The sequence below is a fragment of the Triticum aestivum genome, chromosome 6B, assembly GCF_018294505.1.
Source record: "Triticum aestivum cultivar Chinese Spring chromosome 6B, IWGSC CS RefSeq v2.1, whole genome shotgun sequence".
Taxonomy (NCBI): domain Eukaryota; kingdom Viridiplantae; phylum Streptophyta; class Magnoliopsida; order Poales; family Poaceae; genus Triticum; species Triticum aestivum.
Genome location: NC_057810.1, coordinates 137,512,684 through 137,525,767, shown reverse-complemented (window position 1 = coordinate 137,525,767; position 13,084 = coordinate 137,512,684). Strand labels below are relative to the sequence as shown.

The 13,084-nt window shown below is 48.0% G+C and overlaps 1 protein-coding gene and 1 pseudogene across 2 annotated transcripts; both read right to left on the bottom strand.

Annotated features, from left to right (window-relative positions):
- Positions 1–5,685: 5,685 nt before the first annotated feature.
- On the bottom strand, positions 5,686–7,092 carry LOC123133767 (RNA exonuclease 4-like; annotated as a pseudogene).
- A 2,263-nt stretch (positions 7,093–9,355) lies between these two features.
- On the bottom strand, positions 9,356–12,832 carry LOC123136177 (uncharacterized). Of its 2 annotated transcripts, none has more exons than XR_006466632.1 (6): positions 12,573–12,832; positions 11,911–12,501; positions 11,709–11,807; positions 10,626–10,923; positions 10,310–10,527; positions 9,356–10,218 (listed from the first exon to the last, which is right to left on the bottom strand). XR_006466632.1 is itself a non-coding variant. In XM_044555495.1 (6 exons), the coding sequence occupies exons 4-6, from the start codon at positions 10,914–10,916 to the stop codon at positions 9,681–9,683; spliced, it is 1,014 nt and encodes a 337-aa protein (XP_044411430.1). In that variant the 5' UTR covers positions 10,917–10,923; positions 11,709–11,807; positions 11,911–12,501; positions 12,573–12,832; the 3' UTR covers positions 9,356–9,680. The 2 variants fall into 2 exon arrangements, 1 of the variants encoding a protein (XP_044411430.1); XM_044555495.1 differs by having other exon boundaries at positions 9,356–10,185.
- Between the last annotated feature and the right edge of the window lie 252 nt (positions 12,833–13,084).

Genomic DNA, 13,084 nt, shown 5'->3' with positions numbered 1-13,084 from the left:
CAATATGAACATCCAGGTTCCGCTATTGGTTATTGACCGAGAATAGTTCTAGGTCACGTCTACATAGTTCTCGAACCCGTAGGGTCCGCACGCTTAACGTTACGATGACAGTTTTATTATGAGTTTATAAGTTTTGATGTACCGAAGTTTGTTCGGAGTCCCGGATGTGATCACGGACATGACGAGGAGTCTCAAAATGGTCGAGACATAAAGATTGATATATTAGACGACTATATTCGGACACCGGAAGTCCGGGTGATTTCGGAGAAAACCGGAGTGCCGGAGGGGTTACCGGAACCCCCCGGGGAAGTATTGGGCCTTAGTGGGCCTGAGGGGAGAGAGAGGGCAGCAGCCCAGGAGGTGGCGCGCCCCCTCCCAAGGGGAGTCCGAATTGGACTAGGGGAGGGGGGCGCGGCCCCTCTTTCCCTCTCCCTCTCCCCTCTTTCCTTCCCCCTTCCTCCTTCCTAGTTGGACTAGGAAAGGGGAGTCCTACTCCCACTAGGAGGAGGACTCCCCCCTCCTTGGCGCGCCCCAAGGGCCGACCGGCCTCCCCCCTTGCTCCTTTATATACGGGGGCAGGGGGACACCCCATAGACACACAAGTTGATCTACGGATCGTTCCTTAGCCGTGTGCGGTGCCCCCCTCCACCATAATCCACCTCGGTCATATCGTTGCGGAGTTTAGGCGAAGCCCTGCGCCGGTAGAACATCATCATCGTCACCACGCCGTCGTGCTGACGGAACTCATCCCCGACGCTTCGCTGGATTGGAGCCCGTGGGACGTCATCGAGCTGAACGTGTGCTGAACACGGAGGTGCCGTACGTTCGGTGCTTGGATCGGTCGATTCGTGAAGACGTACGACTACATCAACCGCGTTGTTATAACGCTTCCGCATAACGGTCTACGAGGGTACGTAGACAGCACTCTCCCCTTTCGTTGCTATGCCATCACCATGATCTTGCGTGTGCGTAGAAATTTTTTTGAAATTACTACGTTCCCCAACACTGCCGACCTCTAGTTCCGATGCCGGCAGTCCCCGTACCTACAACCGTTAACCTTCTAACTCGCCTCCGCTGGCTGCGGCTTATTCCTAGCCTTGGTGCCCTATCGCATCTCCCTCTTTGTTCCCTATCAAAATCGAACGACCCACATATGAAATTGTGGCAACTTACTTCCAACAAAAAAAACGGCGATTTATTCGACCACCACGTCAATCGATCGTAAGGTACATCAGCTATCCATCGGACGCACGCGGCATTTTATTTTTCCCTCAAAAAAATCATCACCACCAAGTAAAAGCGCCAACCAAGATTCGAATTCGGTAGGGAGCAGGGGCGGGCCCACGTTGGTCCAGCAGGTAGCCCATGACACCGGGTAAAAAATCATCTCACCTTATACATATAGAGCCCACGTCGGCTTGGACACCCCTAAATTTTCTACAGGGACGTACAGACAAAAAGGCTACAACTAGGCAACTAGGGCCCAGTCGGCCCAGCCGAGAGGTAGCGCGTGACGCCCTGGAAAAGGCCCATTACATACATTGATCGATCAATGGATCATTCATCGATACGTGTGTCTCAAAAAAAATTCGGGAGGTCCTAGTCGGCGCCTTAAGCGCCCGCGAACCTAACCAGCGCTCACAGGAGAATCTTAGTGGGCTGGCCCATAAACACGTACTGCAATACTGTAGCGCGAAAATACCACCAAAAAACAGGGCATCGTGGGGAATCGAACTCAGCCCACAACTAACCTCCAATAGACTGGCAACCACTACACCACCTAACTTTAAAAGACCGAATGCAGCGCGTACTGTTTAAGAACTCTAGCTGCGCTATTTGAATTAGAACAAGTTCACTAATTTGAGGAAAAAAGTTCACCAATTGATCGGTCTGACCAGTTAACCATTGAATGTTGAAAAAATATGTGTATCTTTTCTGAAAAATCAGGAATTAAAAAAATCGTTCACGGGTTAAAATAAAAGATAACGAATTTAAAACAAAAAACTCATAAAAATAGAAAAAGTTCATCAATCTTCAAAAATAGTTCATTGATTTTGAAAAAAGTTCAATCGACTTGAAAAAAATTATCAATTTTGGAAAAAGTTCAGTCGATTTGAAAAAAGTTCACCGATTTTGGAAAAAGTTCATTCGATTTGAGAAAAAAGTTCATCGATTTTGAGAAAAAGTTCATCAACTTTGATAAAAGTTCATCAAATTTGAAAAAAAGTTCACCCAATTTGGGAAAAGTCAACGATTTTGAAAAAAGTTCATCAAAATTGGAAAAAAGTTCATCAGATTTGAAAAAAGTTCACCAATTTTTAAAAAAGATCATAGATTTTCAAAAAAGTTCACCGAATTTTAAAAATAGTTCATCGATTTGGGAAAAAGTTCATCGAATTTCGAAAGAAATCATCAATTTAAAAGAAAAGTTGATGTATTTGCAAACAAATTGGACGAACCAGGATGAAAAAAACAGAAAACAGAAAAGGAAAAATGGAAAAGGAAAAAGGAAAAAGGAAAAAAGGAAAAAAGAAAAGGGAAACAAGAAGCGGGAGAAGCTATCATAAAAGAAAGAAAATTTTCACTTTAATCAGATCTGCTGCGTTGGCGCAGTGGTTGTTCTACCAAAAATTGGTCTCGGGGTCCTGGGTTCGATTCAGGACAGGCGCAGAATTAAGATACAAAGAAGAAACCCCTAGATGGGCCGGCCCATCACGGGAGCGCTGCAGGCGCCCGTTTGCAAAAACACTACGCCAAATAGGGTTTCCCAAAAAATTCATCGATACGTGCGTGCCTTCTCCTGTCGCCTGGCCTGTTCATCTACATGCCGCTGCGCTTCGTGCCCAGTGTGTGTCCGCCTCTATTGCAATTTACAAATTCTGGTCTAATCCTTATAAATACTGTTCTAATTATTGCTTTGTTTCTCTAACCCTAGATTATTAGGGCTACTGGACAAGACTAGAAATTTTGATTTTATTGGCTGTTGGACTACTTGGCTATTGTAGTGGTCAGTGGAGAAGGCTGGAAGCACCAACATGTCAAGTAAGTTTTATTTTACAGCCGTGCAATTGCAATTCATGTCATGTATACACATGATTTATAGTTTTTTTCCTTTTGCAAAAAAATCTGAACACTTGTCTGCTCGGTGGCTTTGAGCCCAAATAAATCATTTCGTGATTTCAAGTTAGAGCATTTGACGAGTCTAGCTAAACTTTATCCAAAAGATTCTGATGATGGAGACTCAGGGACCTTAGACATCACGTTCATCTTTACATTGCTGATGTCCGAGCAGATGATCGCTCCTCTGGTTTAAGTAATATTTGTTAGCTCTCTCAAAAAAATGGGGAGACAAGGAAACATATTGTATATCCCTTGGTTTATCGACTTTGAAGCTAGTACTAGTATTGCCTGTTGACACTGCTACAGTTGAGAGATCTTTTTCAGGTATGAGAATTGTGAAGACATATTTGCGCACTCGTCTTGGTGACGACGCCTTGATGTACAATGTTACTTGTTATGTCAAGAAAAGCGAAATGAGGAAGGTTACTAATGATCCAGTAATTGTGATCGCTTTGACGCCATGAAAGAAAGTAGGAAACCATTGTAGAAAGGTATTGATTTTAACTTACTTATTACATAATTGTAATTATTATGTATACCTGGTTGCTAAGTGGTTTCATTTCTTTTGGTTTGTAGGCAATCAACATATAGTGCTGCATTTTCTCGTCATCGGTTATACTTTATTCGCAAATTGGGCACTTTGGTTCTCCTTTACTGTTTAATTTCCTACAATCAAATAATACTTGAGGTGACATCGTTATGTGACATCGACTACTCGTTATGTGCAAAGGTGATGAAAGCAAAGTATTATCCTCATGGGCATTTGCTAGACACTGTATTCCCTCAGGTGACATCGACTACTTGGCAAGGTATTATGCATGGTCTTGAGCTGCTGAAAAAGGGGGTCATTTGGAGAGTTCGCGACGGTGCAAATATAAATATTTGGAGAGACAATCGGCTTCCTAGAGATTCGGGGCTTCAAATTTCAGCAAAAAGGAACAGAACCAGACTCAAATGTGTGTCTGAATTATTCATTAGTGGCTCAACAAGATGGGATGAGAATCTTATTCGGCATCTGTTCTTTCCACATGATGCGGACGAAATTTTGAAGTTGCGTGTTCTGACTGTCGGTGATGGAGATTTCATTGCTTGGCACTACGAAAAAAATGGTTTATTCTCAGTTAAAAGTGCGTATAAGTTGGCGCTCAAACTTAAGGACTCTATGATTGAGTTAGGGAGTTCAAGTGGTGCTGCTAATGGGGAAAGGAGGCTATGGAATATTATTTGGGAGGCTCAGGTCCCTCAGAAAATCAGAATTTTTGCATGGCGTGCTGCGACACAAAGTTTGGCGGTTCAAGTTAACAGAGTTAAACACCACCAAACTACCATTGGTCTGTGCTCGATTTGTGGCGTAGAAGATGAATCTGTATTTCATGCACTGGTAAGCTGTCCTAAGGCTCGTGCGTTACGTCTGGCGGTAAGGGAGGTATGGAATTTACCAGATGAAGTGGTTTTCAATTTTACGGGGCCGGATTGGTTACTTGTCTTATTGGATCAAGTAAGGCCGCCGGTGCGTGAGCAAATTATATTCATGTTTTGGAGGGCTTGGCATCTGAGGAATGATTTGATTTTTGGTAAGGGAAAGGAAAAAATCTCTGACTCGGTGAGGTTCATTCAGAATTACTGGACGTCCTTCTCGTCCTGTCATCCCAATGTCAAGATGGAGATTAGCATCAAAGGTAAAGAGAGGGTGGATGGCTTAAATTTTACTAATGATATGCGAAAGAATCTTGTGACTTGGCAGGCTCCCGCTACGGAGATCATTAAGATTAATGTTGATGCAAGTTATGTGGAGGCTTTAAGGGCTGCAAGTGTGGGCGTCGTGGCCAGGAACCATACTGGAGAAGTTATCATATCGTCCTGGGATTATATTGGGGTGTGCAATAGCGCGGAAGAAGCGGAACTGAGAGTGACCCTTGCGGGGCTATACATTGGTATTACTCTCCACAAGGCCATCATTTTAGAAACGGATTGTTCTTTTGTGGCTTCTTTCCTTCGAAATGATCTTCTAGACAGGTCTCCTCTGGTGGATCTAAAGATAGAAGCTTTGAGTTTAGCCAAAATGATGATAAATAGCAAGATATCCAAGATTAAAAGAACGGCTAATAGGGTGGCGCACCAGATTGCTAAGTTCAGCTTTGATAATAGGTCCGATGGTGTGCTCCTTAATAGTGTTCCGCCCTGCGTGGCTGATTTTGTAACGGATGATTGTATTAATATTTTAAGTTAATTAATATATGGGAGGGGGTTTCAAAAAAAATACTTGAGGTGAACTCTTTATTTTGGACCTTTGGTAATCACATTCACGGTCGTATCATATTCTAGGTATAATGAATTGCTAAGTGTGTTACTTTATACTTCCTCCGTCCGAAAATAATTGTCATCAAAATGAATAAAGAGAGATATATGAAGAACCGAAATATGTCTAGATACATTCTCTTTTATCCATTTTAATGACAAGTATTTTCGGACAGAGGAAGTATATATTATGACTTATATCCACACATGTATGTGATAGACATGGGACCCCGGGTCATTTTTGTCCTGGGTCCGCCCAGGCTGCCGTCAGCATCGCCGGTCGTCGTCGAGGCACCAACATCGGTAGTCGGGCTTGGACATTGCGAGGAGCTCCTCCGGCGACATGCGCTCCAGCTCTCGCTGCCTCCACGCCGGGAAGGCCTTGACCGTGGGGTCATCATCGTTGTCCTTGGACCGGCCGTGCTGGTCCCTCATGGCGCGCATCCTCTTATAGAGGCGCATGGCGGCCACGCAGTCGTCGTAGGGGTGATGGTGGCCGCCGGTCTGTATCTCATAGCCCAGGCAGGTCCGCGTGAGATACCGGAGCGAGTTGCTCATGAGCCTGGCGCTGGTCTTCATCAGCGGCGGGTACGCGGCCGTGTCCCGCTTCAGGTGCGCCGGGTAGTCCATGCCCAGCGCGTCGAGGTCGTGCTCTAGTCCGTGGCCGACGAGGAGCCGGGCGGCGCCGCAGGAGGAGTAGGACTGCTCGCCGTTGAGGAGGATGTCCTGCACCCGCCGCATCGCCTGCTTCACCGTGGGCGCGTCGCGAAGGTGCTCGGGGCGGATGCCCGTGGTCTCGTACCGGTAGTGCGTCACCGGGATGAGCGGCTTCACGAAGCTCTCGTACAGGATGGCCTCGTGCTCGTCGACGACGCAGACGCGCGCGCACACGTCGAGCGTGCCGTCGCTCTCGCCGCCCACCATCTTGCACCCCAGCGCCACCGCGCCCTCGCCGCCCCGAACGCCCATCCTCGACATGCTCCGGGTGAGGCTCTGCACCGAGGAAGGATGGGGGGCGCCGGAGAGCTTGCAGGCTGGGCGGTGGGCGCGGAGGGCGGCGGAGGTGGGGAAGACGGCGAGGCAGAGCGGGCTTGGAAGGCGGTGGCGCAGGCGGGCTTGGCGGGCAGGGAGGCTCCGAAGCCGAGGTGGTCGCGGAAGGCGTCGATGGAGCGGCAGTGCTTGCCGCAGACGCCGCAGCGGGGCTCGTGGTGGGAGTGGTGCGACGACCGCATGTGCTCTCACCAGGTGCTCCATCCGGTCGAACTCACGGTAGCACGCCGCGCACCTGTGACGGCTGCACGTGGGCAAACACCCAAGAATCCCTCGTCAGCAAGAAGCAAGCGTATATCTGTTGTACGTGTGATCGTGTACTGAAAACGTATATTTGTTGTACATGTGTTGTGAAAACGTATAGACACCGTACGTACAAGAGAAAACAAAACAGTGCAAATGTGCAATCTCAAGGACGCCAGGTTCTACGCAAAAAAAAAAAGAAAAAAAAAGGGACGCCAGGTTCAATCTCATCGTGTCATGTAGAAACGCACAAAATGTGCTGAAAGTGGTGGCGTGATCTGACAAAGTTTGCATGCACTGAAAACTGGCCAAGCATGGCAGAGGATAGTATGGAGCAGTGGCCAAGGGACTGCACTTGTGAGCATCTGAAGAGCTGTCCATGGCCGACAGTGAGTCACCTAAGCTAGTAAGCAAGTGCAGAGACGCAGCAAACGGTAGTCGTTCTGCTTGGTTGATTGGATTGTAAGAAACCGACGGCTATTTAAGTAGCTGCAAAACGAGTGGCATTCGATTCCTGACAGCGGCGCCGATGAAGAGCTGCTTCTTTGCAGCATCAACCATATTCTGATGTAAAGTTGGCAGTAGGAGCATATTCTGATGCAAGGTTCCGGAGATGCGACCGGCAGTGTACTTCGTCAGTGATCGAGCTCGATTGCATGTTGTTGAGAGCAGGGAGAACTAACACAGACACAGATTGTCCTCAAGAAAAAGAAAGGCCAGTGCTTCAAATCAGGCGGATGATTTTGCGTCAGCCCTCCGATCTGGCGCTAGTGGCCTTTCGATCTTAGCAACACAGCCCGACATCTTCTCTCCTCTCATCCCATCCACCACACGCATTCAGTTCGATGCATGCATCTGCTCTGAAGACGACGATGTTGCAGAGCAACACAACACCCCGCCGCGGTACCTGCGCCTGCGACATTGCAGCACCGGAGCCGCCCGTGAGCGCTGCATCGCAGCTCCCAGAGCCACCGGCGAGTCAGCACCATGAGCCACCGAAGGCCTGCTCCATGGCAAGACCGAGGGCAACGCCACCAGCAAAGCTTCATTGCAGCTCTGGGGAAGCTTCATTGCAGCCCCGCCGGAATCCGTTCCATCCTCATCGCCGCTTCAATGACCGCGGCGGCGCTACAATGCAGCCTCGGGCAACGCTCCAATGCAGTCCCGACGGCGCGACAGAAAGCTCCAACGCAACATCTCATGTGTGCGGTGTTGCAGCACCGGCGGTGAGCGCGCCCGCCTCCTCCCTTCGTGCTGCCTTGCAACACCGGCGGCAAGTAGCCCAGCCTCCTCCTGCATGCTGCGTTGCAGCACCGGTGGCAAGCGACGCCCGCCTCCGATTTTCGTGCTTCATTGCAACACCGGTGCGCAACGGTACACTGGTGGCCGACTCCAGGAAGGGTCGACGCGGGTGCTGCAGGTCGCCGACTCCAGGAGTGCGGCAAGTCGCGGCCGAGGGCTGCACCGACGAGGGCTAACGGCGGAGAGGTCGGGCGGCTGGCTCCGACGAGGTAATGGGGAAGTGGTGGACGGCATGTGCGACGAGACAGAGGTAGGAGCGAGGGGATAGAGAAAAGGGGATCTCAGTCAGTTGGGAAAAGGAAACGAGCGCGTTGACGCAAGACATAAGGGAAGGGACTGCACGGGAGCGTGGCGTCCAGGCGACACGGCTGAATTCTGGAGAAATCAGCCGTATGTTTTAGAACGTTTTCCAAAAGAAAAGGGGATGATGCGATACCCTGGTCAAAATATCCGGTTTGAAAAGGCAACAACAACCCGATGGATAGAAATATGAGATTGGATCGGATTCCGGCCGGAGATCGACCGACGTGCACACGCCCGGCAGGTAGGTAGCCGCTGCGGCGTCCGGCGGACGACGATCCTCGTCGTCTTACATTGGCTCCGTCTTTTGGCGGTGGCGGAGAGCCGTACGGAGTGCCGGGTGATGGGATGTGCGTGGATATCCTGGGAACATATACCCTCTCCGGATGAGCTTTGCGACGGGAGATGTCTTCATCTCATTCTCCTGGTCCTGGTTCTGGGCATCTGTTTTGCTGCCTCTGTGACTGAAAATACATGTGGAAATAGATTCCCAAAATCCTGATTTTCCAACACACTTCATGAGAAACCATGCATTTACCATCTTGTGAGTAAACTGAACCGAAACTTTCTGTTTGGAGAGAAAAATGAACTCATACTTAACTGAACAAAAATAACATAGCCAGACGGAATGATGAGCTACGTCTCTCACCAAGCATACATGCATAGATAAATCCGCATCTACTAGTACTGCAGAACATGCAGCGTGAAAGTCAGTGCTGCATTGTAGTAAACCCCAAAGATAAAACTGATGAAGAAAGTTACGCATCATACACGCGAACAAAAAAGAAATCAAATGTTTCTGTTTCAAGCCGACAGCATGTCCAGCGAGACTTCACTTTGTCCTTCCAATTCATTATATTTTAACGAGGTCTCAGTCCTCAGAGAGCTAAGAAACAAAACAGTCCCACCAGCACAGTGAGAAAGAAAAACTTGCTCTAGTCCTAGCACATGAGTTTTCCACAAATCAAAATGTTTAATGACTTGATTCTCAAACAACACTCAATATGACCAACTGAATCCAAAGGATAGACAAGCAGAAGCATTAAGAGTTAAAAAGCAAAAGAACTAGAAGAAATAGTTCGGTATAGGCTTCCTTCAGAGCTTACACACACAAAAATGTCAAACAACAACAGTTGTTGGAGCAACCTGAAGCTCAGGGGTTCATATAGGCTTGTCCTAAGGCTTTCCTTCAGAGCTTGTCCTAGAAGAAATAGTTCAGTACAAAGTTTGAACTATAAACAGTGATACCAAAGTCAGCTGGAATCAGTACACTGCGCTAGTACCAAAATTGAGTCGTTTACATCAGTTTTAGCCAATGCTCTACTTGTGAAGCCTTTCAAACCATTCACCATCATAACCTGCTTGTCTCATCTGAATCCTTGTGCAAAACTTGTAATTGTAATTGAGAAGCAACAGTTCACCGCCCACCAAAGATTGCAACATAATCTTCGGAAGACCAAGCCAGAATTTTCAAATTTGGCGTATTTGGCCTCAAATTGCTCCCAGCTATTCTTAGCATCAGACAGGGTACGAGCAAAAGGACTGAGCTCCTTCAGGTCGTCCGAAAGGGCATCAAGAAAAGGGATCTCAACATAATACTGATAGAGGTGAAGCGAACAATCAGATAGCTTGGAATAATCATGCAGTAGTTCGAGAAGAACAGCTTGTGGATTTTGCCAATTGGCATTGAGAGCATTGTCTCTAGCCCACTGCTGCGCAATACGGAACCGGGGTCCTTCACCAAACAGCAGAAAGAATAACTGGCAGTGCAGTTTACCCTGATCTGTAGACTGCTGGTGAGGATTTTCCAGAAATGTGGAAAAGAAGTCCACTGCAGCCGAGACAGCTCCAGCTCCAAATAAGACCAAGCCACTGGTACAAAACAAAGTTTCGTTTCGCTAATCACTAACACAGGAAAAGACCAAAAGATAGGTCAAATAAAATACATGATGACAACAATAACTGTAGCAAATTAAAGAATGAATGACAAACATACACATTACTGTAGCTCAAGGGATAGCTGATTGGTATGCATTGTCCGAAGTAGGGAGGTAATGTCACTCTCTTGAATACAAACCAAGGGGCAGCATTTCTCTGATTTTCAATCCGATATACTCTAAGCCCAACAAGATAATTGTTTGATTCTTGAACAAGAAACTCCACAACATATCCATTGTCAAGGCGTATGACAATGGTGTGGTAAGTCTCTTCCCCCTGTTAAAGTAAACAGTATATAACGTCAATAACAACACATCACAGTTGCTACATAAGAGAATAGACATAGCATATGAGTACGATTTGAGAAAACATACGATGTAACTAGGGGCCGTGACTGGGATCTGAACAGGTCTGCCATCATATAAAACTCCAGGAACTGACATAAAAGAGATTGCTTCATAGCGTTCCCGAGTAACTCTATAGAATTCCATAAATTGATCTGGAGTTGGTCTTAAGGGAAATTCTATTCTGAAAAGGTCATTCAGGTGCCTCTGGATGTTGACGGGCCTGCGAAAAATGTCTTCAGTTTGAGAAATGACAGTTTTCTCACAATTGCGACACTTTTCTGCATCCCGCAGTCTTCGGCGGTAACTAGCATCAGCCATTATCAACCTGCAATAAGAGAACATAATTTAGGAACATCTAATGCTGCATTGCAAGTAATCAATACTAAAACATTAAAAAACTGCACCATCCCGGTAAATCTAAAATCATAACAACGCACACAAAAGGCAATAATGCAAGACAATAAAATAGATGGATAGTAAAGCGCTTCATTCACAGATATCAACTGCCACGCAAAACTTGCAGGTACCAAAACTTATTGCCCTGTTTCATAGTTTCCACATTTATGATGGATATACAGGACGGTAAAGATCACAAATACTCCTACATGCCAACAGACTAGCATCTATATATATATATATATATATATATATATATATATATATATATATATATATGATATGACATGGACATAAACTTGCTGTTACAAACTTGGCATAAACAGGATGTACTAGAGCATGCAACTTTCCATATACGATCCGAGATGAACTATCTGAAGAGCAAATCTTAAGCTATGAGGCAACAATCTGCATGAATTGGCACACACATTGCATGTTTAAACGTAGCAGCGAACTGAATCAAAACATCACAGCCCCATACAAGTTGCAAAAGCCCTGAACTTCAAATCACAAAAATATCCTTGCACGTCCACCTCAGTTAGCTAGCGGGTACTAAATAGCAACAGCACCAGGCACTGCACACGTGGAAACAAGCATAGCAGGACCGAACTGATGAATCCGATTGGATTTTAGGTAGGAGCGAACTGACGTGTCCGATTGGAGTTCAGGTCGGGAAAACACAAGGGTTTAGGGGTTATAGAAGAGAGAACTGACCTCTCAGATTGTTACCTCAGGCCACCCTCGCCAGTCAGCTCTGGCTTCCCGCAGTTGTGTCTCGCAGCCGCAGGCGCCAGTGGCCACCGGCCCTCCGCCCTGAGTTTAGGTCGCCAGATTGGAGTTAGGGACGAACTGACTCCGATTGGAGATTACGTCGGAGACGCATTGGGGTTTAGGGGTTTAGGAGAAAATAACTGACCTGACCACTGAGATTGCGCCGCCACCGCCAGTGCGTTCCGCTTCCCCGCAGCCGTGTCTCCCAGCCGCCGCCGCCAGTTGGCTCCGGCCCTCCGCCCCCCGCCCTTCCGCCAGCCCACCCGACCGGAGCCACAAGGAGCCGCAGTAAGGAGGGGAACGAAACGGAGACTCATAAACGGCTCGGGGGGTCCGGTGGGTTCCGGTAGCGGGCCTTGGGCCGCGCATTGCTGCATCTCTTCGTGCATATTGGTATGGAGAGCGCGCGTAACGGGCCAGGCCCAAGAAGCAGCCAATCCGCAGATTGAATCGGAGCTTTTTCGATCCGGGGCAGTTCCGCTTGTCGGATCCGGGCGCAAGGACGAGCCCCAAGAACCCAATAACTCGATCCGTATGGAACTGACCAGCCAAACTTTACGGATTCGGGCGCAAGGACAAGGCCCGGGAACTCGATCCATGTGGAGCCGCTCTGCCCTTTTGTGACAGATCCTCTCCGAGCCCGGAAGATTGCATCTGCTTCGTACCATCAGCGGCGGATCTGGTCCTTGGTGGAAGCGTCCTCCGATGAAAAATCAGTCTTAAAGTGAGATACAACCTGTTTGTAGGTTGCAAACCAGTTAGACGACGTCATAAAGAAAATTGCAAAAGTAGCATGAAAACAATTACCTTGAACAGATGACCTCACTGATTAAGGGAGAAAGGACACCCTGCTAGTCATCGAGTAGGCGGCATGGCGGATCTATAAACATCTTGAAGGCGGCGCGACACCGTCAAAAATTTATCGGCGTTGCGCCCCCAGCTGTACCAGAGTACTCCGCCGGTACCCTGGTACGCAGAAAATCATCTACCGCCGTCGGCAAAAACCGGAGCAGCGGCGGCGGTGGATCCGCCCCGACCTGGCGGCGGCGAGGAGCGCTCGGGGGGGGGGGGGGGGGGGGGGGGGGGGGGGGGGGGGGGGTCTGTGTGGAAACAAGGACAGGGGTTAGGTTTAGCATCCGTGGGGGTATTTAAGCACAGAGGTGTGAGACATATCCGGCCACGTATCAAGCGTTTCCTTATTAACAACTCTGCGTGGCGTGAGCCGCGCCGCGCCGCTACACCTACCAACAAACAAATAGATACACAGTTTCTAAAAAAAACACAAACAGATACACCCCAAGGTGCACGCCTGCTACCCT